This window comes from Trachurus trachurus (assembly GCF_905171665.1).
Source record: "Trachurus trachurus genome assembly, chromosome: 1".
In the NCBI taxonomy this organism is placed as follows: domain Eukaryota; kingdom Metazoa; phylum Chordata; class Actinopteri; order Carangiformes; family Carangidae; genus Trachurus; species Trachurus trachurus.
The window spans coordinates 11269975-11293200 of NC_139891.1; the positions used below are offsets into that span (position 1 = coordinate 11269975).

At 41.7% G+C, this 23226-nt stretch overlaps 2 protein-coding genes across 3 annotated transcripts; both read right to left on the reverse strand.

The window, feature by feature from the left end:
* Positions 1–185: 185 nt before the first annotated feature.
* Positions 186–11983, reverse strand: tdrd7a (tudor domain containing 7 a; the record flags this gene model as incomplete). The annotated part of the gene is made up of 21 exons (XM_083982545.1): positions 186–415; positions 1291–1451; positions 1618–1811; positions 2108–2259; positions 2398–2578; positions 2826–2936; positions 3037–3171; positions 3259–3342; positions 4198–4332; positions 4607–4818; positions 4992–5103; positions 5218–5410; positions 7223–7419; positions 7649–8401; positions 8799–8969; positions 9317–9357; positions 9926–9963; positions 10836–10928; positions 11140–11254; positions 11453–11597; positions 11780–11983. The coding sequence occupies 21 exons, from the start codon at positions 11981–11983 to the stop codon at positions 186–188; spliced, it is 3657 nt and encodes a 1218-aa protein (XP_083838671.1).
* A 1832-nt stretch (positions 11984–13815) lies between these two features.
* stra6l (STRA6-like) lies at positions 13816–22853 on the reverse strand. Of its 2 annotated transcripts, none has more exons than XM_083989301.1 (18): positions 22676–22853; positions 22184–22256; positions 21698–21798; positions 21438–21568; positions 21199–21319; positions 21009–21054; positions 20778–20903; positions 20457–20530; positions 19826–19934; positions 19554–19707; positions 19368–19443; positions 19138–19219; positions 18601–18649; positions 17954–18071; positions 17721–17840; positions 14981–15144; positions 14575–14718; positions 13816–14382 (listed from the first exon to the last, which is right to left on the reverse strand). In XM_083989301.1, the coding sequence occupies exons 1-18, from the start codon at positions 22699–22701 to the stop codon at positions 14144–14146; spliced, it is 1953 nt and encodes a 650-aa protein (XP_083845427.1). In that variant the 5' UTR covers positions 22702–22853; the 3' UTR covers positions 13816–14143. The 2 variants fall into 2 exon arrangements, with proteins under 2 accessions (XP_083845427.1, XP_083845428.1); XM_083989302.1 differs by having other exon boundaries at positions 14234–14382; positions 14571–14718.
* Between the last annotated feature and the right edge of the window lie 373 nt (positions 22854–23226).

The following is a 23226-nucleotide window of genomic DNA, read 5'->3' on the forward strand; positions in this document are numbered from 1 at the left end:
GGGCTTCACTCGAGTATTAGATTATGGGAATGATCCAGAATCGTGAAAAAGGTGAGAATGCTTGGCTTCAGAAGTTCACTGAGCACCGTCAGCTTTTAGAAACGAAAATACGGTGGCTGGTTCAAAAATACATGTACAGTCTGTTTTCTGGCTGATTAATTTCCCACCGTGTTTGAGGAGACATCCTAGGCAGCCGAAGACAGCTCACTGCCGATGTCATCCATGATGCTGTGGATCCAAATGTCCCGGTCCTCTAATGTGGTGTCCACCAGGTAAACTGTCAACCGACGGTCCCGCAGCTCACCTGTCTCCGAGCCATCCTGCACGCTCTCCACGTGAGCAACCAGCGCTCGCTTCTCCACGTGGTTTCTGAACAACATGGAGGCTTCTTCTGACCACTGACGCGTCGTCACACCTGGAGGATGGAGGAGAAATGTCCGGTTTGAGGATGGATACTAAATGTCAGGACGTCAATCAACTAAGTCACAAAGGAGCACCACCAAGATATTTCAACATTTTGGCAAATTTGCCTATTGCCATAATTCCTACAGTCATAGGAGTAAGGTTTATCACCTTTAATTGTTGGTGCATGTTGTTTTGAGATCCGTGGAGCAGAGACGTGAGCTGCTCAGCGGATACAATGAAGGTGAACGGTACAGGTCCCTTGTCCCTCAAAACTCATCAAATATACAGTCCAACAACTCCATGTGACCTGCACATTCACCACGCTATGAAATAATCATGTATAATTATGTAACATTACGACACACAATGCAAATACTCTGAACTACTTACACTTTTTAAATCACTCCGCCCAGCAGCGACGTCTGAAACACAGTTCCGGCTACGCATTTGCCTCTAAAACAACTCTGTCTCATAATGTTACAGGATTATTTCATAGCGTGGTGAATGTGCAGGTCACAACTTGTCCAGAAGCATGTTTAGGAGTTGTTGGATTGTGTATTTGATGAGCTTTGAGTGACAGGGGACCTGTATCCTTCACCTCCATTGTGTTACCTGAGCAGCTCACGTCTCTGCCCCGCAGATCTCAAAACAACATGCACCGACAATTAAAGGTAATAAACCTACTCCCAAGACTATAGGGATTATGGCAATATGCGAATTTTCCACAATGTTGAACTATCCCTTATATCCAGGAATTCAAAACTAAACATGAAGCATATAACCTTCAAATGAAAATAGTGGCGATGTCCCTCACATATAAATAACAGGACCTTAATGCCTATAAGATCAGTCCAGCCACGTAAAGATAATGATGACTGCACTCGCCTGCCAGTTGTGCAGCGATAGCCTGGAAGGGCAACTGTCTGAACTCCTCTATCAGGGGCCTGATGCAGTTACTCCGCACCAGCTCATGTTTGCCGTGATCCAGCTCATAGACAGACACCAACCCGTTGGCTAGAATCCCCTTCACCTGTACGCGCTGCCAGCTGAGTGGAGACAGTTGTTAGCTGAGTCATTAACCATCAAAACATAGCCACAGCACAGGACAGACACATTCATTTACAGACAGTTTTGTCATACTTAACACAGCAGTGTCATCACATCATATGTCATCATATTATGCATAGTGCAAATTCATATTAAAACACTTACTTCTTGTCTATTTTGGCAGCAAACACATCTCCTTTCTGGATGTGTGTGGTTGTGTTGGTCTTCAACGTCTGGTTATAGTAGAGGATCATCTCCCCCATTAACACCACCAGCTTATGCAGGTCCTGCCAGGGCTGCAGCACAAAGTAACCTGGGTGGCAGGCCACTGGCACAAACACATCCAAATTCTGACCGGGCTGAAAGGAAAAGGGGGGAGTAGACATTACTACATAGTTTTGTTGAGAATTTCCCGAGATCTAGTTATTAAGTGTTAAAATGCACATCAAATGGTAGATAAACTATAGTAAATTGCTCATACATACAAACTACATTAGGTTATACACGAATAGTCACAAACAACTAAAATACTTTACAACCTACTGGCACAAAAAATATATTCCCAGGAGGCATCGAATGATTCTTCAAACAAAGACAGGACGTGTCATGATACAACTTCCTCTACAAAACAAAAGTTTGTCCTTCTCCACCACACCTGAGGAAGCTCCAGTGAGGGAGGCAGCTGAAGTGGCCGCTGCTCAGTTTTGCTGTTTGTATCCAGATGAGACAAGTCGTCAGCTCTTTGAGCAGGCTGGGTCAGTTCCTGAACACGTTTCCGGGCCAAGCTGCTCAGAGTCGACTTCTCCACTTGAGCACCCAAGACAGGAGCAATTACACAAAACACAGGCAAACAAAACACACTCATGTTCAGAGCTTCAAAATTAAAAATGTCAAAACCAGTGTGATTAATTGTGAATCAAAAAAACAACAAAAATGTAGTCTTACCTGTGTCCATGTTGGTGTTACTGCTTTTGATTGTGTTGTTGTTCTGTGATGTGATTTTCTGCCACAACTCTGAGCGGATCAGCTGATGGTTAATGCTGTTGTCCAGTTCCTGGCTGGCAGAACCAACGAAGAGGTACATGTAGACCAGCACGCCTCCTTTGTGCTCCTCTAATTTCAAGATCTGACAGAGACACACACAGACACATACAAAGTCAGAGAGACCTTGAGATCAGCATGACTATTTCACATTGTTGTGAAGAAACTGCCTCATGAGTCCTTAAAGCTGCAGCCTGTAAACATTCCTGCCCATAAGGCAGTCCTTTAATAAGGCCTTATTTGTAGGTTTCATTTGCAATGTGTGTATATATTTGGATTATGACACAAGTTTAATTTAGCCGTGTGCTTAGCTTTATGTTAGAGTATGTTACCTTCATTTTACAGTCTTGAGAGTCAAGGACAGCCTCCTTCAGCCACAGGACAGCCTCTGGACTCCAGTCTCCCTCAGGAGCTTTGAGGTCGGCAAGTCGACATTTGATAGCCTAGACAGAGAAAGAGCGTTAGCATCTTTAGAAACACAGTTTAAAGAGAGGTGCTGTGCCGATTGAGCCTTTCAATACTCCAAACAGACAAACAACTGACCTGTGGTGGGATTATGGTGCAGTCTTTGAGCAAAACAGGTGGGATCTCTCTGAGATCGGTCACCTCCACAGTTGCTGGGATACCCAAGTCAATGTAGAGGATCTCAATCACTCTGTTGCTGAACATGTTGGTGATCTGAAGACAACATGAACATCTCTCAGTAGTTTCAATGTCCCAAATAATGAAGCTTTTCAAAAAGATACTCATCATTCTGATCTTTACCTCCACTCTGGACCACTTTCCTTTGTAGCGGGCTAGACAGACCTTGCCACTGAAGGGTCTGGACACCAGGGACTCAGACGTCATCTGATTGGAGCAATTACAACGGCAGTTTTAAAGGAAAAGAAAAACTGAGTTGGATGTCACAGCAAATGCAGCAGGAGTGGGTGTCACTCTCGTCACAGCATTGACAATGGCTCAAATCACCTTCAACAGATCTGGATCTTATGTGAAGAACAGCTAGAGCCACAACCTGACTACCTGACAGTCAGATGTATTTTGGAGGTAAACCGCTGAGTGCTTTGATGCAGATTTTTGACACAGATTCTGTATTACATCAGGAGAAAGTGAGATCATTCAAGTACTGCAGTAAAAATTCTGTACTGCTCTGAGAATCAGAGGGACGGCTCTGACTTGTGTGTGGCTGCTTTTATGTTTGCATCTCTGTCTTGCAAGTGCTTTTCATCAGCCATCAACAGTGGAAAAATAAACTGCAACGTGTTGGAAAGGTTTCAGAAATGTGTGACAACAGTATTGTGTGTTTGATTTAGTGTGGGTTTACTCTCAGTCTAAATATTTGAATAGCGTCATCCATCCTTTTATCGCATCATATCTCAACCACTGTAAAACCTTGTTTGTCTACCTCAGTCTCTTAACAAAAACAAGCTGTGCAATCAACATAAGGGTCTATTTACACAAAGCACAACAAGCCACTGCTTTGGAGAGTGCTGTTTAAGAACATAGTGTAGTTATGATAACCAGGGACTCATCTGTAAATTCAAACTTGTGTGTTATCGTGACACGTCTTACATCCTCTCTGTGCATCAAGCAGCACCTACAGCCACGCCTGGCAATTACACTGCAGCTACCCTTTATATCATCACTCTAAAACCTGAAAACTGTGCAAGTAGAGGTATTTTTGTACTGTGAAACCTTGTCTACCTGGGAGATGAAGAAGGCCTCGACTTTTTCCAGCAACTTGCCAAGTCTTGCTGTTCCTCTGGAGGGCAGCTGGCAGTAAATGATACCATCTGCGCATACATTTGTGACGCACACATCCTGGTAGGTCACATTTACCTACAGGCAACAGAAAGAGTCACGTTCAATTAAATGAGGAGGACTGACAACAATTATATGTCAATGAGTGCTGACAAGGGAAACCTGCAGACTTCCTGTAACACATAATTTGGCTACGGCAGGACAGAACAGATTCATATGTGAACGGTGCAACAGCACCACTCAGTGGCAGTCCTGATATAAAAAAATTTAAAAAATCCCCCTTGTGGCACACAAGAGTGCTGCCGTAATGTGGTGTTCTATCCCACTACATGTGATTAATGCTATAACTCACAGTCAGGGGGTTGTTCATGGTGCTGTCCTGCAGCGTTTTGAGGCAGGTGGAATTAATGTTGACATCTTCATCTTGTGAAGTGTCGTAGAGCACCGCCACAGGCATCTCGGACTGTTGACAGGGCTCCAATGTTTCCATCAGCAGAATCTTCCCTACTGCCAACTTGTCCAGGGTGGACAGGACCAGTGGATGGGAGCTGAAAAGCTCTAAACCTGATGGGTTAAGAAAAATTGGAAGAACGGAGCAAAAAAAAAAAAAAAAATGCAGGGCTATTAATGACTCATTGCTAATACTGGCAAATTTAAATAGTTTGTACTTGATAGACAGAGAATACTGCTGTGATATCTTACCCCAACATGAGATCAGTAATTCATTTTGTACATACCTGCGAGTCGAACATTCGTAGCCTGGAATGGCAGACTGAAAAACTCTTGGTGCAGCTCAAACAGATTCTTCCAATTGGTCTCCACAGAGAAGCCATAGTCCACATAATATACCTGCCAGACAGACATGCAAACTCACTCACCCATGCTGTCGCTACAAGATGTCTTTTCTTCTAGCAACCTGACAACCCCAACCCTAACTACAATCAGCTATGGTAGGTTCATTACCTTGACCTTGCTGGGCTCCATAACCTCCGTGATCTGAGCCCTGGCCAGATCATCTGCATCCTCCCCTCTGACTGCTACCAGCTGGCCGACAACAGGCTTAGACAGATGTTGCCGGGGTGGGCCTCTGTTGTAGAAGGAGCGCATTGCGTCTTCCATGGCCTCCTGGGAATTGGAGTAGTTCTCACCGACATATCTGATCAGACAGACAAATGTTTTAGGTTCCAACTCTGCATGGCCGTGGTGGTCTCCAAGACGGTGACCTGATTATCTCTACAAAATCTGTTCATGGTTGTAGTTGCATATATTTGTTTTCATGTTAAAGCAGAAGTGAGTGATCTGGTCGTTTTCGCTAATGCTGCGTTCCAGGCAGGCTTTTGAAATCGTAAATTACAGCTTCAAGTCACAACTTACGACTTTGTAGCGTTCCAGGCAACCCACTCGTGTTTTTCCGACCTGTTTTACCTGTGAAAGTCACTATAACGGCCTCGTAACTTCCGACCGGTGAACTCGTACCAGATCGAACTGGTACCACTTCACGGTCGGAAAAATACGAGTTTCCTTGAACGCACCATAACAGTCCTCGTCGCTACGTCACCACATTCACGGCGTTCCTTGGCTGCACACACAGCCCTGCATGCCGTTCTCTCTCCTCATTGGATAAAAACTGTAGGATACGATAAATGTTTTCTCCTCGGCTCAGAGCAGAGCAGAGGGACTAAGAGACCCGTGTTTCAGTCCAAACACTCTATGTAAGTGATTGCTGTCGGAAGATATAACTATTTAAGACTTATATTAACACAAATATATCACTCACTTCTGCTTTAAGATTGCATCACAATTATAAGAAGAAGTTTAAGATTAGGCCTGCCGCCTGGGACGATAATCAATAAATCAATTAATCGCACGATAAATGAAAATGAACTCGATAGTTTTTCCGGCCTCGATAAATCGCCATGTGCATGCACGTATTTGTTTTCCTGGTCTCTGGCCTCCAACCAGGCTGGATGACAAGAGGCTTCACTCTGTGCATCGGTCTCGGCACCTGGGCCGTTTGTTTTGCAGAATGAAAGGAGTGAACCCTCTTTTCAGTCATCCAGGATCTTTGTTTCCCAGAATGCATTTGGCAGCAACCGGCAGCGCTAACTGTGAAGCTAAGCAGCTAATTATTTTACCGTCTTGCTGCCAGTCTGTTAACACGTCACTTTTTTTTTTTACAGTTTTAATATTTTTTCATGCGAGAAAGTCACAGTTTAGGCCCCAGTCTGTGGTCAGTTTATCCACATATCACCTGTTGGGAGTTTTCCTCCGACGTTTTTGGAGCTACGGTGGTAGCAGCGAGCAGGAGGAGCGGGGCTTCCCACAGTCTGCAGCCGTCTGCAGCAGCTTACTGGCCGGTCAACCTCCGTCATTGGGGGAGAAAACGACTAAGAAAACTTATCAGCAGGTTTTTAGAGGTTTACCGCCGGCTGGTTTAATACTTTATAGGAGATAAATGATAGTCTCATTGATTAACGTTAAATCTTACATGTCATGTGTGGAAGTCACATTAGTTTGTTTGAATGAAAAGTGGAGCTTCACGTAACGTTATGACAGAAGAGCTGCACTGCACTGTTTTTTTTATTTTTTGTTTATTTTATTTATTTAGGATAGTAGCTATATAAGTTCTTGTCATTCCAATTACAATGTTTAAAAACAATACTCAGAGAAATAAAAGTTTATCACATTTAAAAGGGTCTACTTGCATTATTATGAAATATTATTATTATATTAGTGGTTATTAATTTGTTCTCAAAAAATGTGTCAATAATATCGTTTATCGTCAATAATTTGTGGGACAATATATCGTCCAGCAAAATTTGTTATCGTCCCAGGCCTATTTAAGATGCTTAAATGCAGCCTGTCGCAACTGACACCAATGTATGATATGGACAATTATGAAGATGACATATTTTACAATTTGCACCTTATGTTAACTGCATTAATGCGTGATTACATGATGTCCTACCTTACAGTGACCACATTGCTGCTCTTAGCGTCAGTGATGAGCACAGAGGGAAACTGCTCAGAGGGAGGAACCAGACGGGGAGGAACCACAGGACCCTGCACCTCCAGCCCCGAGGGCAGGGGTTGACTTCTGCACTCCTGGCTTTCTTGGCTGTCTGTGGCTTCCGTGTCTGTTTTGCTGGAGTTATACAAGATGGCCTGACCACCACAAAATACAATACACAAAATAAATGAGACATCAATATGTGCAAATAAAGACAAACGGGTGAGAAAGAGTGTCCCTGAGCTGTCAGAAGAATCAGCTCAGGGACACTAGCTGAAAGGCAATGTTCACTTGTCGTCATCATCAAGAGAGTCAATTATGAGAGTAAGAAAATCAATCTTTCAAGGAGACATGTGATGATGATTGCTTATCGCTTTCACTTACCTTGTTCTTATTGCCTGGAATGGGGTACTCCACAGTGCATATATCCAGCAAAGCAGACAAGTTTTCGAGCACATGCTCAGGGAACGGTGTCTTGTACGTGTCCAAAAACAGTGCAGGCAGAGCATGGGCCCACAAACCAGTACTGTACTTTGACAGAAGCTCATTTAGTCTCTGACGCACCTCAGCTGATACAGTGACCGCAGAAGGTTTTGGAGTGGGACCAGAGGGCGGGGAAAAGGTGACCTTCATAAGGGATAAAATATCAGAGCCCGGTTGGACAGGGGCGGCTGGTGCAGAATCCTTGGCCGGTGAAGTCCAGCTAGGGGCCAGGGGTCGAGTGTTTTGGTTGTGGGCAGGCGGAGTCAAGTTGGGATTATCTTTACATCCACCACCGGGACTGATCGCAAGACCGGCACACGGGGGCAGTCGGGGAGCTAGCGCTGGGTTGCGTGCAGGGCTGCGCAATGTGACTGGGGATAATACCTTGACTGGAGAGACAGAAAGGCACTGTGGGGGGAAAACGAAAGTGGGCTGAGCCAAGGGGCTTCTGGGGAAAAGCCTGGGTTTAGGGACAGGGGGAGACGGGGAGAGTTTTACAGGTGTTGAGGGATTTGATGAAATGTGTAAGGTGTTGGTGCTTGGTGATGTTGGAGGGGAGTTGACGGTGCCACTGCTAGAGACAGCAGATGGCTTGGGAGGCAGAGGAGGGTAGACCAGCCGGTCAACTCGGTTGGTGCAGGAGGGTTGCTCCACCTGTGAAGGCCAAATGAGCAAGAGACGGTGACAGAAGGAAGTACGAATCGACTCCTTTTAATACATGTTGATGCTCTATAATTGAAAAAATGGCAAAATGAATTTCTGTGCAATTGTGAATCTTCAACTGTGTCATAATGTTTTCTCTGGTTAAGAACTAGGAAAATTAAACACAATTTAGAGAATGTAACTGAAACACACGCATTGAAAAAATAAATCTGATCTGAACCATTGATTTCCTCACAGCATTTTCCAAATGTCCCAACATTGGATTTGTTTCAAATACATTGCATTCAACAAACTGATAATAAATGAAAAAGAAAAACTCTATGTGGGCGGCCACTGCAGTGACAAACCTTGGTGTTGATGTGTTTTAACATATAAAGTACCATCTCACCATGCAGATGTGTGTCCACTTTTCCAGGTCTTTGAGCGCCTGAGGGTGGAGCGTCTGACCAAACATTTCACTGTAGACAGTGGATATTTTCGACATCCACAGTCCATTGTAGTAGTTCTGCAGAAGTTTAGTTATCCGGCTTTGCGACAGCTCCACGTCATACACACCAGACTGCAGGAGGAGATTTGATTCATCACCACAAACATGCCCCCATGTTGTTCTCATTTGGACTGTCTTGATATGATGATATAAAAACTACTAACAAAATACAAACTGGAAAAAATAAATGCTGTGACATCACTAATCGGTGTGGGGCTGCAGGCTGTATTCAAACACACAAGACTTTAAATACCAAGCAAACACACATTTTCTTCTTGCAGCTTTCTTTTTAACTCAGGTTTTAAGTGCTTGCCTAGTGACTAAATATAGTAGAGCTCCTAGCTGGCAGCTCCTTAAGATAGTGATCACAGCTGTGCAGTCAATACCAGTACAAATGGCACGAGTGAGTTTTTCTGTACCTGTGATTGGTTCTGTCTGGGGGCCGGTTCAGGAGGCTTCTCTGTGTAACAGAGCAGAGGAAGAAAGAAATGTTAACAAGATCTGGTATGAGTGAAGAGTCACCAACAGATTGATTTCACTGGCTGTTAGTTAATCTGATTCTCATACTTCAACGTATTTATGTTTTGGTAATGTTGTCAAATGTTGATATTATAGACCGCTCTGCAGTTACTTTCCCAATGACACATGTAAAACATTTCAGCTGGGTTTTTTTACTAAGCTTATCTAGTGCATCATTATCAAGGCAGATGGTTATTTCTTTTAATCAACTGTTAATGGCTCCATAAAGCCTGATTCCTAAATAACATCTATTTACTATGACCCCAGGCCGGCGGCCTGGCTCCACTGCAGTCAAATGCAGCTCCACTGCAGTCAAATGCAGCCTTGTACAGTACAGTACAGCACATCATACAGAAGTATTCAGTGGTAAAATATGTTGTATTTTAAATGTTTTGATGACGATGATTCTAAAATGTGCCATTCAGAATACACTACCTGAAGCAGAGTTCACTTGGTTAACAGACCGTGGTGAACAAAATGAGAATACAAAGCAAGAGGGTCCAACATACCTTGTGGCTTGTGGCAGTTTGCAAAGTTCTTCTCTTTCCTGTTGAAAACACAGTCTGTTAAGTAAATTGTGCTTTTCATAGCATCGTTGTCATTCAATACAAATGTCTTCCTGCAGTTCTAGATAGATAGATATACTTTATTGATCCCAAGCTGGGAAATTACAGTGCAGCAGCAGAATTACACACAGTGACGATAACAACATATAGGATAAGAATATAAAACAAACTATACATAATAAAATAGCAAAAGCAAATACAATGTAATGTACAAAAAAATATATAACAAATTGGCAGTGTTGATTTTAGTGCAAACTTTAGTGCTAGATACAAGAATAAGATAATACAGATTTGTTTAGTTGTGTATTCCACATAATATTAATACCGTAATACTGTCTGTATACTGATATAATAACCCCATATCCGAAACTAGACTCATCTGTGAAGTGTTTAAAGCAGAAGTAAGCGATCCGGTCGTTTTGGCTAACTTCTTGTCAGCAGATGGAGTTAGCAGTCCCTACGTCACCACATTCACGCACATCCCTTGGCTGCACACACAGAGAGGACCGCCCCTTTATGCCGTTCTCTCTCCTCATTGGATAAAGGTTGTAGGATACAAGGAAAGTTTTCTCCTCGGCTTACAGCAGAGCAGAGTGACTGACAGACCCGTGTTTCAGACCAAACACTCTATATAAGTGATTGCTGTCAGAAGATATAACTATTTAAGACTTATAGTAACACAAATATTCCGCTTATTTCTGCTTTAAGAGGGGGTATTGTACATGATATATCATGACCTATATCATTGATTAAGACATTGAATATTTGTCCATAAGAAATATTTTGCAATTTAAACCTATTTACAAATGAGTTTGTATGGCAACTTAAAAGGTGTGTCTGTATGTGTGTTCACCTGACAGGCATGGGACATTGTTTCACAACTTGTTGAGAAACCGGTTGTCGGTGTTCGACTGGTGTAGCAGCACTAAACCTCTGGTCCATCTGCCTGATGTTTGGGCAGAACACAAGTAAAAACGTTAGTTAATTCATCTTCAAAGTCTGAATTAACTCACATTTTGGTTACAGAAAGAACTCACTATGTTGGTTTTGTGGCTGGTTTAGGTATGCGTCTTGTTGACAATCTAACCAAGACTTAAGTGTAGCCAATGGTGATTACGGTATCTAAAAGATAAAAGCGGCAGCACAACGATGTCTACCTGTAATCCCCCGCTGCACTGAAACCTCTGTGGCCGCCATGGGAATAAGAACGGTTCCCTGCCCAGTTAGAGACACCAGCAGCTGACGGCTGGCGGAGAGACGACCTTGGCCTCACTGAATGCGTGAAAAAAGTGATAACAGAGCAGGTTAGGTGATGTGATGTTGAAAACAAAGTTATGTATTGATGAATGATAAAGATCATCTACTATTCACCGGAGACTTTTTACAGTGTTTTGCTATTCTGTTAACATGAAGGCATTTGCCTGATAAAAGAAACAAAGCTACATTATCCTTGTAGCAGGTGTCTCCTACCATTGAGCATGTAGGGGTTGGAAGGTTTGAATCTCATCTTGCAGTTGATGACTTGCGAGCGACCAGATTTCTTTGTGGTCTTCTGCCTGGCCACGAGCTCAGCAATGTGGGCCGTCTCTTTGCACACGGCAGCAAAGCATGTCAACTGCAGGGTAGATTCATTGTTACGCTTACAGACACATGGAAAAAAGTCATAACACTGCTTATAAACAGGCTACATATGCCAAAGTACAAACAACAATTTAGAGTCTCTATGGTTTTTGCTGATGCTAGCTGGCCTGAGGCAGTAGAATAAAAGATGCAAAAATATTTTAGGTCAGCCCTCACCTCACCCATTCGGTACTCCAACCTCACCACAGAAGGGATGCTCCTGAGAAAGTCCTCCAGTTTTGAGTAGCCGACCTTCTTTAATGGGATGGGCTCTCCACAAAGTGACCGGTACTCTGACTGAAGCTTGTGCACGGACACGCCTGACTTGCTGGACTGAAGTACAGACCGCAACATTTTCTTTATAGACTCACTGTCCGACATCCTGGTAAAAACACACATTGAAGAAGAAACAAATCAAAGATCATTGAGGTGAAAAATGTACATTTTCCATAGACATATGTTATGTCATTGGGGTCAGTTGCATTTCTGTCAATACTGGGCCCAGAGCCATGTTTCACATGACTTTCTTAAAATGCCAATAGAGGAATAATATGACAGCAAACCAGTTGATTTAGTCTACACTGTATAATGTAATGTGGTATAATAATAATAATAACTTTATTTATATAGCACCTTTCACAAACAAGTTACAAGGTGCTGTACAATAACAACAGAAATAAAACAGGTCAAATACAATTCCCTGCAACAACATAATAAAACCACCAGAGGAATAAAAATTGGATTTAAAATTATAAAATCACCCACCCACAACAAGGTAATCATACAATAATGATAAAACTAAATTAAGTTCCACAGCTATGGAGCACGGACAGCAAAGGCCCAGTCACCTTTAGTGACAAGACGGGACCTTGGGACCGTAAGCAGGGCAGCACCGGCGGATCTCAGGCAGCGGTCAGGCTCGTATGGTAAAAGCAAATCACGGATGTAGGCAGGGGCCTGACCATTCAGGGCTTTAAAAACAGTTAGTAAAATCTTGGAATCAATTCTAAAACTCACGGGCAGCCAATGGAGAGTGGCAAGGGATGGAGTTATGTGGTCACTTCTACCTTAACTAGCCTACCTGTTAAAAGCCTGGCAGCTGCATTTTGAATGAGTTGCAGTCTGCGGATGTTTCAATACTGTGTTCACACCGAGATCGCGCCGCCCGGCTTTTTGCTGATCCCAGCGTACAGAGCGTTACAGTAGTCAAGTCTAGATTATATAAAAGCATGTATAGTGGTATAGTGGAGTTCAGTGCATGAATGTGAGAGTTTTAAGTTATTTAGTAAATTTCATACACAAAGTGACATGATGAAAACAGCAACAGACATACTGTACCTGGAAATGACAATCGTGTCTTTACCACCAATTTTAGTTTAATCGTGTTTGGTTATCAGTAGCATTTAATGACTAAAAGTTTAATCCAAAACAATGGACCTTGTCTCCAAGTCATCGAAACAAGGTGCGGCGGGGAAACCAAATCTTTCGCGACGTCCTTCAGACTGACGAACAGCACATAGGTAAACCAAGAAGTTAACGTGACACGTGATGAAGTGTGGTCTACAGCTCGGTGCCTAGGATTTATGGATCTAGTTTTATCAATGAGGTTAAACTGATTTTACACCAATCAATACCCTGTAAAAAACCACCGACCTTACTGGACACCGGGCATCTATCCGATCAACTCTCATACACAAATTAACATTGAACATGTGGACGTTGCTAACAGCTAGCTTGGCTAACATCGGCTAACGGTTAGCGCCATATGGCTTAGCGCGTGGTAGTTTGTTCGGCGCTAGCCACAAAATAAAGTTGTTGTTTTCGACCCCAGTTCACATTGTATAAAGAAACAACATTCATCTGCGATGAGCAACTAAACATTAACTCGAAACGTGTTGACTTATATATATTTTCATTTTAAAATTACCTTTCACTTATACGTAGCTCGCCAAACGCTCCTTCGTCTTTTTCCACCAACTCAATCTCACGCAAGTTACGCCCACAGGGTCAAAAGGTCACGTCAATACGTTTTTCGTAATTCAATTCAACAAAGTTAATTTTAATATTTATGTAGAAAGCTAATTTAAACTTTGACAGAATAAAATTAAAAATGAAATTAAAAAAAAAAATACATTTTTGTTTTTATTTACAACTGTAAGCATTTGTAGCCTACTAAAAGTAGCTTATTGTATGTGCAGCAAAGCCATATAGTGCAATGTTGAAGCTCTGTTTAATGCTATACTACAGTCGATTTAATGTTTACAGCACTATGTGTAAAAGTTTATTTACAAAAAACACTATAACAACAAACATGACAAGCAGAATACTTGTGCAATGTAGCTCACATGATTTTAGTAAAATAACATAATACAAAAAGAAGAGGCTACCCATAAATATACTGGATGAATGCCAATCCCTGGATAGGCACAGTAGGCTTCCTCCATTCACAAAATTAAGATGCACCAATTAAGTCCTCATATACAAATTTGGGCTCCTAACCATATGCATACAGTATGTATTTCTTTGGTGATACGGCAATGTTTAACAGTTCTCTGGTGGTGTGACTATGATTTCTGGAGGTGAGTGTGGTTCTTCTTGGCGACCCTGTGTTTGTGAGGCCATGGCCCATGCTTGCACTGCTATGTTGGACTGGGGAGACAATGATGTCTGTAATGATGTCGAGGAGAGGTGGTGCTTTCTTAGCAGAATCAGATGAGGGTTTCTCAGTAGAGTATAACACAACATCCAGCGTCTCCTAGCCCTGCTATTCACAAGGGGTTCTGCAAAAAAAAGAAGAAAAAGTTAGACTCAATAAAACTTTAAATGAAGAAAAAAATCATCAGAAAATGAGCTTCATAAATGGCACTAATAGATGATATTTTGGTTACAAGTTTTGGTGCATATGCAGTGAACAGGTGCAAGCAGTGAATTATGCATGTCAGAGATACACACCCACATACACATACACCTACCAGATGGCATGTTGCTGAATGTGGAGTATGCAGATACTGTGTGTTTCTCCAGCTTATAGGAGACCAGCTGCTGGCAGAAACACACCATGACTGGATTGCTGTGATAGTGATCAGCAAAGATCATCCCGATCCAAGTACTGTAGCCTGGAACAGGAGGGAAAGTATGTTAGATCCACTCACCATACATTAGAAATAGCACTGCTTTTACAGTAGCCTACTGTAGCCTATATCACAGTACTAGTACATCACATTTATTTTTTTCTTTCCACTTATATCTCTATTTTCTGTTCTTGTCTTGAGAGACACTGCATGCTAATGCTTTGTGAAATGCTGCCATCTCTTGGAAGTTTTGGGTGTGACTTAATTTTGACTTGCACATGTTTTTGGGTGAAATAAATAAGCTCACCAGCATCCATGTGTTCATATCCTCTCTGCATGATGGTTCTGTCAATGCGAGACACCAGCCACGTTCCTACAATCATGCTGCACAGCAACCTCAAGATACAGTTGCTGACCCCCATCACCACATTGTAGAAAAAGAAGAAGTAGTTGAAGCAGTGGAACGCCTTCCTGAGGAGGTGAGGGAGGAGAAACTTTCAAGCCGCAGCACTGTGAAATGCCATCATTTTTACTGTATCTGTCTTACTGTGTGGAGGTCTGGGGAAACATAAAAGCACTCTACAGCCGATATGCACACTTAAGAAACAAAGCAGGATACAGAGAACACGAACCTGATATTTATAAAATCCCACACATTGACATTTATGGATTTGGTTAAATTCAAAACAGCGCAGATAATGTACAAAGCAAGAAATAATCTACTACCAAAAAATATCTGGGGAATGTTCACAGAAAGAGAAGGAGGCTATAATCTAAGGGGTGATCTAAATAAAAAAAAAAATAGAAAAACATAACGTAAGAACAACAATGAAAAGCATGTGCATATCAAGCTGTGGGGTGACTTTGTGGAACAGTCTGGAGCAAGAGATAAAGCAAAGTACAAACATAAATATATTTAAAAAGAGGTCTAAAAAATATTTCTAAATAGGTAAATGGAAAATAAAGGATTAAAATAAATAGCTAAATATATTGGATATTGTACATTGATATGGATATTTATGTAGGCTAGTATATGTTTTATTTTTAATGTATGTATATTGATATGGATATTTATGTATTTATGTGTGTACACACACACACACACACACACACACACACACATATATATATATATATAACCCATGATGAGCAGAAAGGGGTGGGAAATCTTGTGCATATTATGATTTGATGATACTTATTTTACTTATTTATTTTAGACACTTTTGAAATGAAATTAATTCATCCACATCACCTGCCTGTTTCAGCAAATAATTGAAGTCACTTTATATTGTTGAGTAAGTAAGGAAATGCAAGTTTTATAACTACATCATCCTGTAATGTCGTCATCAAGTTACTGTGTTAATCTACTGTCCTATTACCAGCACTTCCCTCTTCCATTGTTTCACTGTTTGCTGACAAATAAAGGACCACGGTTTAGTGCCAGATCAATCTGATAAGAATAAGAATGAGAATGACTTTATTAATCCCCAAAGGGAAATTAGTTTGTATGTCAGCTCATCTACCATTTGCAGAAGAATTAAAAAGCTGTTTGGCTCGGTGGGTAGAGCAGGCGTTCCTGCATCCGGCTCCGGATCGGATTCCGACATGGGTGGCCTTTTGCTGCTATCATTCCTCCTCTCTCTGCCTCCTCATTTCCTGTCTCTCTCAACTATCAATTAAAGGCAAAAAGCCCAAAAAGGACTTTAAAAAAAAGCCTTATGGCTGTAGGTCTGAAGGATCTTATTATTATTATTTCTTCGTCTTGCAGCGAAGAGAGAGGAGTCGTCCACCACCACTTTTTTGGTCCATCAAGGTGTTGTAAAGGATGATCTGAGTTGTTCAGAATGACCTCTTCAGTGTGCATCTCTCCACCACCACCTCCCCAAACCTGGCTGCAATCACAGAGCCAGATTTCCTATCTAATTTTTCCATTCTCCTTGTGTCTGATGCTGCCTCCCCAGCAGACCGCAGCAGAGAATAGCAGCACACTTGCCACCTCAGACTGATAAAACATCTGCAGCATCTTACTGCAGATGTCATGAGATCTGGGTTTCCTCAACAGCAACAACAAGAAGCTGATCTGCCCTTTTTTGTAGAGTGTGTCTGTGTTTAGGAACCAGTCCAACTTATTTTCCAGGTAGGCTATATGTATCAGATCCCTATATTCAGATTCCTGTCCATTCCTGATACACGCCACAATAGCAGTGTCAGTCGAGTATTTCTGGATGTGGCAGGACTCAGAATTGTATTTGAGGTCTGCTGTATACAATGTGAACAGGAATGAAGCCAGGACAGTCCCCTGTGGAGCCCCGTGCTGTTCATTAATGTCTCAGAAACACAGTCCCTCAACCTGACAAACTGTGGCCTGCCTGCCAGGTAGTCAGTGATCCAGGAAACAAAGGAGGGATCTACTCCCATCTCTGTGAACTTGGCTTTGAGTATATTGTATTGGATGGTATTGATGGCTAGATGACCGACACACTTAAAGCAGATATCAGCTTCACGGCCGTTTCGGCTAATGCTGCGTTCAAGGCAGGCTTTTGAAACCGTAAGTTACAGCTTCAAGTCACAACTACGACTTGGTAGCGTTCCAGGTAACCCGTAGCTCGTGTTTTTACCATCCTGTTGTCTGTGAAAGTTCCCTATAACGGCCACTCGTAACTTCCGACCCGTGAACTCGTACCAGATCGAACTGGTATGACTTCACAGGAAGGAAAAACACAACGTACGAGTTTCTTTGAACGCACCATGAGTTAGCAGCCCCCGCCCTTGTCAGGCATCAATTGGTCCTCGTGCTACGTCACCACATTCACGCGCATCCCTTGGCTGCACACACAGCCCTTCATGCCGTTCTCTCTCCTCATTGGATAACACAAGGAAAATTTTCTCCTCGGGTTACAGCAGAGCAGAGTGACGGAGAGACTCGTGTTTAGGCTGAAATACTTCATGTAAGTGATTGCTGACGGAAAATAGGACTATTTAGGACTTATATTAACAAAAACATTCCACTGATATCTGCTTTAATATTAATACCGAAATATACCAACCTGTTGTTGAGAGCCAGAGGTTTTTGTTTATCTGTAGGAGATAGTTTGTCCTGGAGGAAGAAGATCTGAACCAGGACTATTTGGAGAATCACCAGGGCAATCACTACACCAATGGTCAGGCTGAGAGACATATGAGAAAAGAAACAATTGATCGGTCACTGTGCCTGTCTGTCAGTCAAACCATTCACTCATATGTTATCATATGTCTGCAGTTACAGGGAGGGCAGACTTACATGATGATCCCCAGGTTAGAGAGCATGCTCAGGACTCGTCCATGCTGTATAGGAAGAACCAGCCCATAGACCAAGAGCAGGGCAGACAGGAAGTGGACAAAATGAACAATCAGATAGCCTAAGAAATAAAAGGAAAACCACAAGAGAGAATTATGCAATTATTTCATATATCTCATTATGTTTTACCACTTCAAAATGCAGGGGAAGCGTAAATGTGCAATCATATCTTGCATGACAGAAAGAAAGAATTAGATTAATGCAAATGATCTCAGCAAATGAAATGTTTCAGCCAGACTTTTCACTGCATTCACATTTACACAAATGCTATGAATCTGTAGGTATTTTGATTCAAATACCAATATTTTAGAATAAAGCCGTCTGTATGATATTTTAAGGCAGTTTGCTGTTTATTTTTCATACATTTCCTGACAAAAGAATCAAATAAATCACAAGTAGCCTATCTAGTCTGTTTTTTACTGAGATACTGTAGCCTACTTTGTTTTCTTTCTTTATGTTTGGTCAAGAAATGTTGACCTAATTTGTGAAACCACATGAAAAATAAATAAATAAATAAAAACACAATCAGATGATGTTATGATCATATCACATCTGATTTTTTTGTGGTTGTTTTGATGGCAGAAACTCACCCCACAGTGTAAACGCTATCTGCCATCCAGAGTATCTTGCAATGGAAGCCTGTGAAAATCAACCATAATTGTTTGTGGGTCAACAGTATGTGTGAACTCGATATATGCATACTAATATGAAAGGCTTAACAGAATGAGATGAAAAGATTCACAGATGCACACAAAAAAACATTCCCATCTGTTTGAAACACCCAAACGGACGTTCACACATTTAAAATGCTCAAACAGCCCCAAATGTGTGATTGGTTGAGCTGTGTTTTGCTTCTGTGTTTAGACAAGCAGCCACAATCTGTTCTCCACTGTGGGAGCCTTGTTAAGATGGCTGAGAGCCAGGACCAAACTGTGATAATCATGTTGTATTTCTGCAGAGCTGCTGGGATGCAGCGGCTCGGCTGTGTGGTTTTCAATGTGGAGCCCCCAAAAAAAGTCACACACACTGACCTGCAAACGCTATCTGGGCCAATGTCACTGTCAGTGTGTGTGTGTGTGTGTGTGGGTGTGTTTGTGTGTTTGTGTGCGTGTGTGTGTGTTACTTACAACGCTGACAGCCGAACTAGGGTTATGGAACTTCTCAGGGATAAAACCTCTCTGTCCTTTCCACAGTCTCTTCAAGTGTTTCCTATAGCATCAGTACACCATGTGATAGCTGGTGAAAAATTTCTCTTTAAACCTAAACATGTTATTCAATCACTTCCTGATATTTGTTTTTCAATTAACACATTTGAATTAAAATATCAATACATTTTCTTTGTTTCAGGATGTCCTACCTGTAACAAACCAAAACGTGGAAGGTGTAGGCAACAGAGTTAAGACTGGCAAAGATGGTAGTAGCCAGCCAAGACTCTAGGGGGAATAAAAAAATATGGATTTATCTGGAAATCAAAATGATGCTGTCTACCATGCTCATAGATGCACCAGACTACTGCATATAAGGGGGGTGTAGGCCAACTCACTCCTTGCCACATCAATGAACTCCTCCAGCTGTGGTATCATGGCTCCCAGAGCTTCCGTCTGGTTACAAGAGGTAACCAGATATTCCAGTGTGTTCTTCCAATTTTCTATTTGGTCAAAAGCCACATCACTAAGGCTGTAGTCCGCTAGAGTGATCTAAGAAATTAGAAATGGTCAAATGAGTACACCAGGACCTGAAGCAGATTTATTACTTGTGTAGTACGTTCTAAAACAAAGCCTTGGAATTTAAAAAGATGTCTTGCTGTGTCTTTACCGTGTATAGGCCTATGAGAGATATAATGACGGTACCGATGATTCTGTTGGGAAACTTGAAGTAGGGGTCCCACTCATACACTTTTCTCTTGAACCAGCTGAGTGGCTTCCTGCAACACAGAAACCACTGTACATACTATGTACTGTAGCCTATATGTCCATGCCTATTGCTGCTAGTGTTAGTCAATCATGAGTAGCATATGGCATTACACATTTCAAACTCTGACATCGATGCAGTTGAGAAACTGTCTCTCAAACATTGGATGCTGAAGCTTACCAACATCACTTGAACACACAGATTGGTCAAGATTTCATGTAAGGATACATTTAATTGCATTGCCAAACAACAGGAAAATAATTCAATGTGTGTTTCTTTAATATATTTTGTGAAAACACGCATACCACTCAATATTCAATACAATTTTCACATCACAGTGAAATTAATGGCAAATTTTGCCATAGGATATGTTTTTTTTTTTTTTAATATTCCTATTAAATGCACATGATTATTGGCCACCTTTCAGAGCAAAAGTAGTGGGCATCATAACAGACATGCAAGAATTGTCATCATCAGTTATAGAGAAACTCTTGAAAGCAGCATTGGTGCATGTGTGGATGAGAGTGTGTTCTACCTGTGTGTGGGTGTTTTTGTCAGCAGTCTCTTAACATGCTGCACCTGGTGCAGCTCATTCAGCTCCTCGGGGTCCTGGCAGCAGATTCAGCAGATTTATTCCCACACAGAGTTTATTATTCAGGAATTCAGGAGGGGGGAAATAGTTATATAATCACTGCACATGCTTCATTAGCAACAAAAAGTGTATTGGTTAGTCAGTGTTCCCTAAAATGTTAAGTAGTTATTATGTCACCACATATTTTGGGAGAACATCCAACCAACCATATCAAACATGACAACAAGAATCACTTGGGTAATTTTATTTTTTAGCCCAGCTCACCTCCTCTTCCAACTGCAGACGTATGCGAATAGCCTTGACCAGAATGTACACAAATCGACCCAAGAGGAAGACGAGGGACAGGATGCAGGGCCACTGGACAATTACCTTCTGGTGTTTCCCTAAAATCTTTAATTTCATACAGATTTATTCACTTCTCTTTCCATGGACACACACACTGTTAGATGTACTGTATATACACTTTAGCTTTCATAGTTTTTAGTGTTCGCCTACCTGACCACCAGGACAAGTGAAAGTATCCCAGACTACAATGATGATCCTACAAACACATTATTAACATGTTATTTGGATGTTTTTGTCACATAGTTACCACTCTAGTAATATCATATAAAAACCCTTCTGTAGAACTAATCAACATTTTGTGAGATATAACGTATATCTGAACATATAAATGAATGTCTACCAGCACAGAGAGTAGAGTATTCCCAGCACAGCACCAGGTGCTCTGAAAGGTGTGGACAGACAGGCAAAGAAAGGGAAATACACAAGTCCCACTTCTAAAGCTCCAACCAGGAACACTATGGCTGAGGAGAAAAGGCCGGAAGCATCATGTCAGGCAGTGTACAGTATGTGTTTACTCTATGTGTGAAAGTATTTGAATTAAGAATGATATTTACAAAAAACAGAAAATGGAGGGAGTACCTCTGGCCCAGGCTGGGACCGTGAAGGGGATGTAACGTTCAGAGAAGAGCAGCAGGACGCTGCTGGACACGGCACCAAATGCAAACCCATAGGACCAACGGTTACTGAGGCTGCCTATAGTATCCAAAGGCCTGGGGCACATTAATGACAACACACCATAAACATGAAGCTACACTGCTGATGTGGTTACAGTACCAGGGAGGTTGTAACTTATACAGTACTCCTTCTCGACATAGTCACTGTTTTTGGTGTTGACTTACACCACGATGGCAAAACGCCCCTGCAAGAAGGGCAGTCTGTGGTCGATGGCCAGTCTCTGGGATCTTCTCTGAAGGAATGAGAGCACCCCAACAATCACCACCTGAAAGACAAACAGATTAAATATTAATAAATATGTTTGCATCACTGCAACTCCATGTGACAATGAAAGAGAATAGAAAAGAAATGTCCTATCTGAGTCTTTCTGCTCAAGCTGCTGTCCGTTCCTGCTCATTCACTGCTGTAAATGTGTAGTTTTGTGTGAACATCACAGTGTTAACCAAACTGAATCATTAATAACTTGCACGGATGTTTATTGTATGTATGATGTATGATAAAAAACAAAATACCCCAAGTTCAATTTTCATATGGCTACAATTTTTACAAGAAAGACAAGTGTGATTATAGTAAACTGACTTTTCCTTTCTTTTTCTTTTCCTTTTTTTGTTTGTTTATTTATGTTGCAGGTTAAATGGACAGCCACCTACTGCTGGTATGAGTGACAGGTGCAGGAAGAGATCCATTGAGATCCCATTTTGACAGTCCTCAACTGTGAAGACCCTGGAGACACATTGACAATAATGTAAGAGAGCACAGCCGACAGGATTTAGGGTTGAAAAGACAGGAATAAAATGAAACTGAATGGACCTGAATGAAGAAGAGACGAAGCTACGATGACCTGATCTGACCTGAAGCAGACTGAACTTAACCAAACTGAAAAGTTAAAAACTGAGCAGATGTGGACATCAGAACAGATGTGCATGTTTATGCAACCTGCAAGTCATCAACATATAATGAGTTCTATCCTTCTGATGATATAACCCCATGTTCACGAGCCTGCAGGTTTACTATTCCTGTCCTAAAGAGCTGCTGGAATCAGGTTGTTTATCCCAAATTATACGCAACAGTAACACAACCAACTGACAGCTGAGAATAATAAAGTAAAGAGCAGCACCGTAATGTTAGTAATGTTTACTTACTCATGCTCCAGTTGGTTTCTAATCATCCTTAAAAAGTCAACTCTCTCAAGCCTAAAGAGCCTTGTTCCTCCTCCACAGTAAAGATAAAGGAAGTGACTGTGGATTGATACCTCTGCTCCGTTTCCTGGTTTTCAACCATGTGACTCGTACATTTGACCTTTGACCTCGGGATACAACACTTTGCTTTACGTCCTCTCTTCACATGTGTGTGTGTGTGTGTGTGTGTGTGTGTGTGTTGTGTGCCCCTGTTTTCTCTCTCATTTTTTTCTATCATATCATCACCACACACACACCCATACATGAGCATTATTGACCACTGTGTTACTCAGTATAAGAAGTGTAAACAATTACTTCACCAGAGGAGATAACCAACCGATCATTCACCTCCTGTCTCTGCTTTAGAAATGATCATGTACCTCAGGCTGGGTTAATCACAAAGAAGCCTTTCCTTCCTTCCTCCTCGTCTTTGTTGAAAAATTTCAATTACTTTTAAATTCTAGCATCTGTTTTACTACTTCATACATGATCCAATTTACTGAGTTTTGGATTTA

Excerpts from the sequence above, each read along its gene's own strand:
- stra6l (XM_083989301.1), bottom strand. The coding sequence starts at position 22,701 with ATGATTAGAAACCAACTGGAGCATGA. Across the intron at positions 21,569-21,697 it reads GGGCGTTTTGCCATCGTGGT|GCCTTTGGATACTATAGGCA; the intron begins GTAAGTCAACAC and ends AATGTGCCCCAG. Across the intron at positions 19,935-20,456 it reads ACAAAAACACCCACACACAG|GAAGCCACTCAGCTGGTTCA; the intron begins GTAGAACACACT and ends TCTGTGTTGCAG.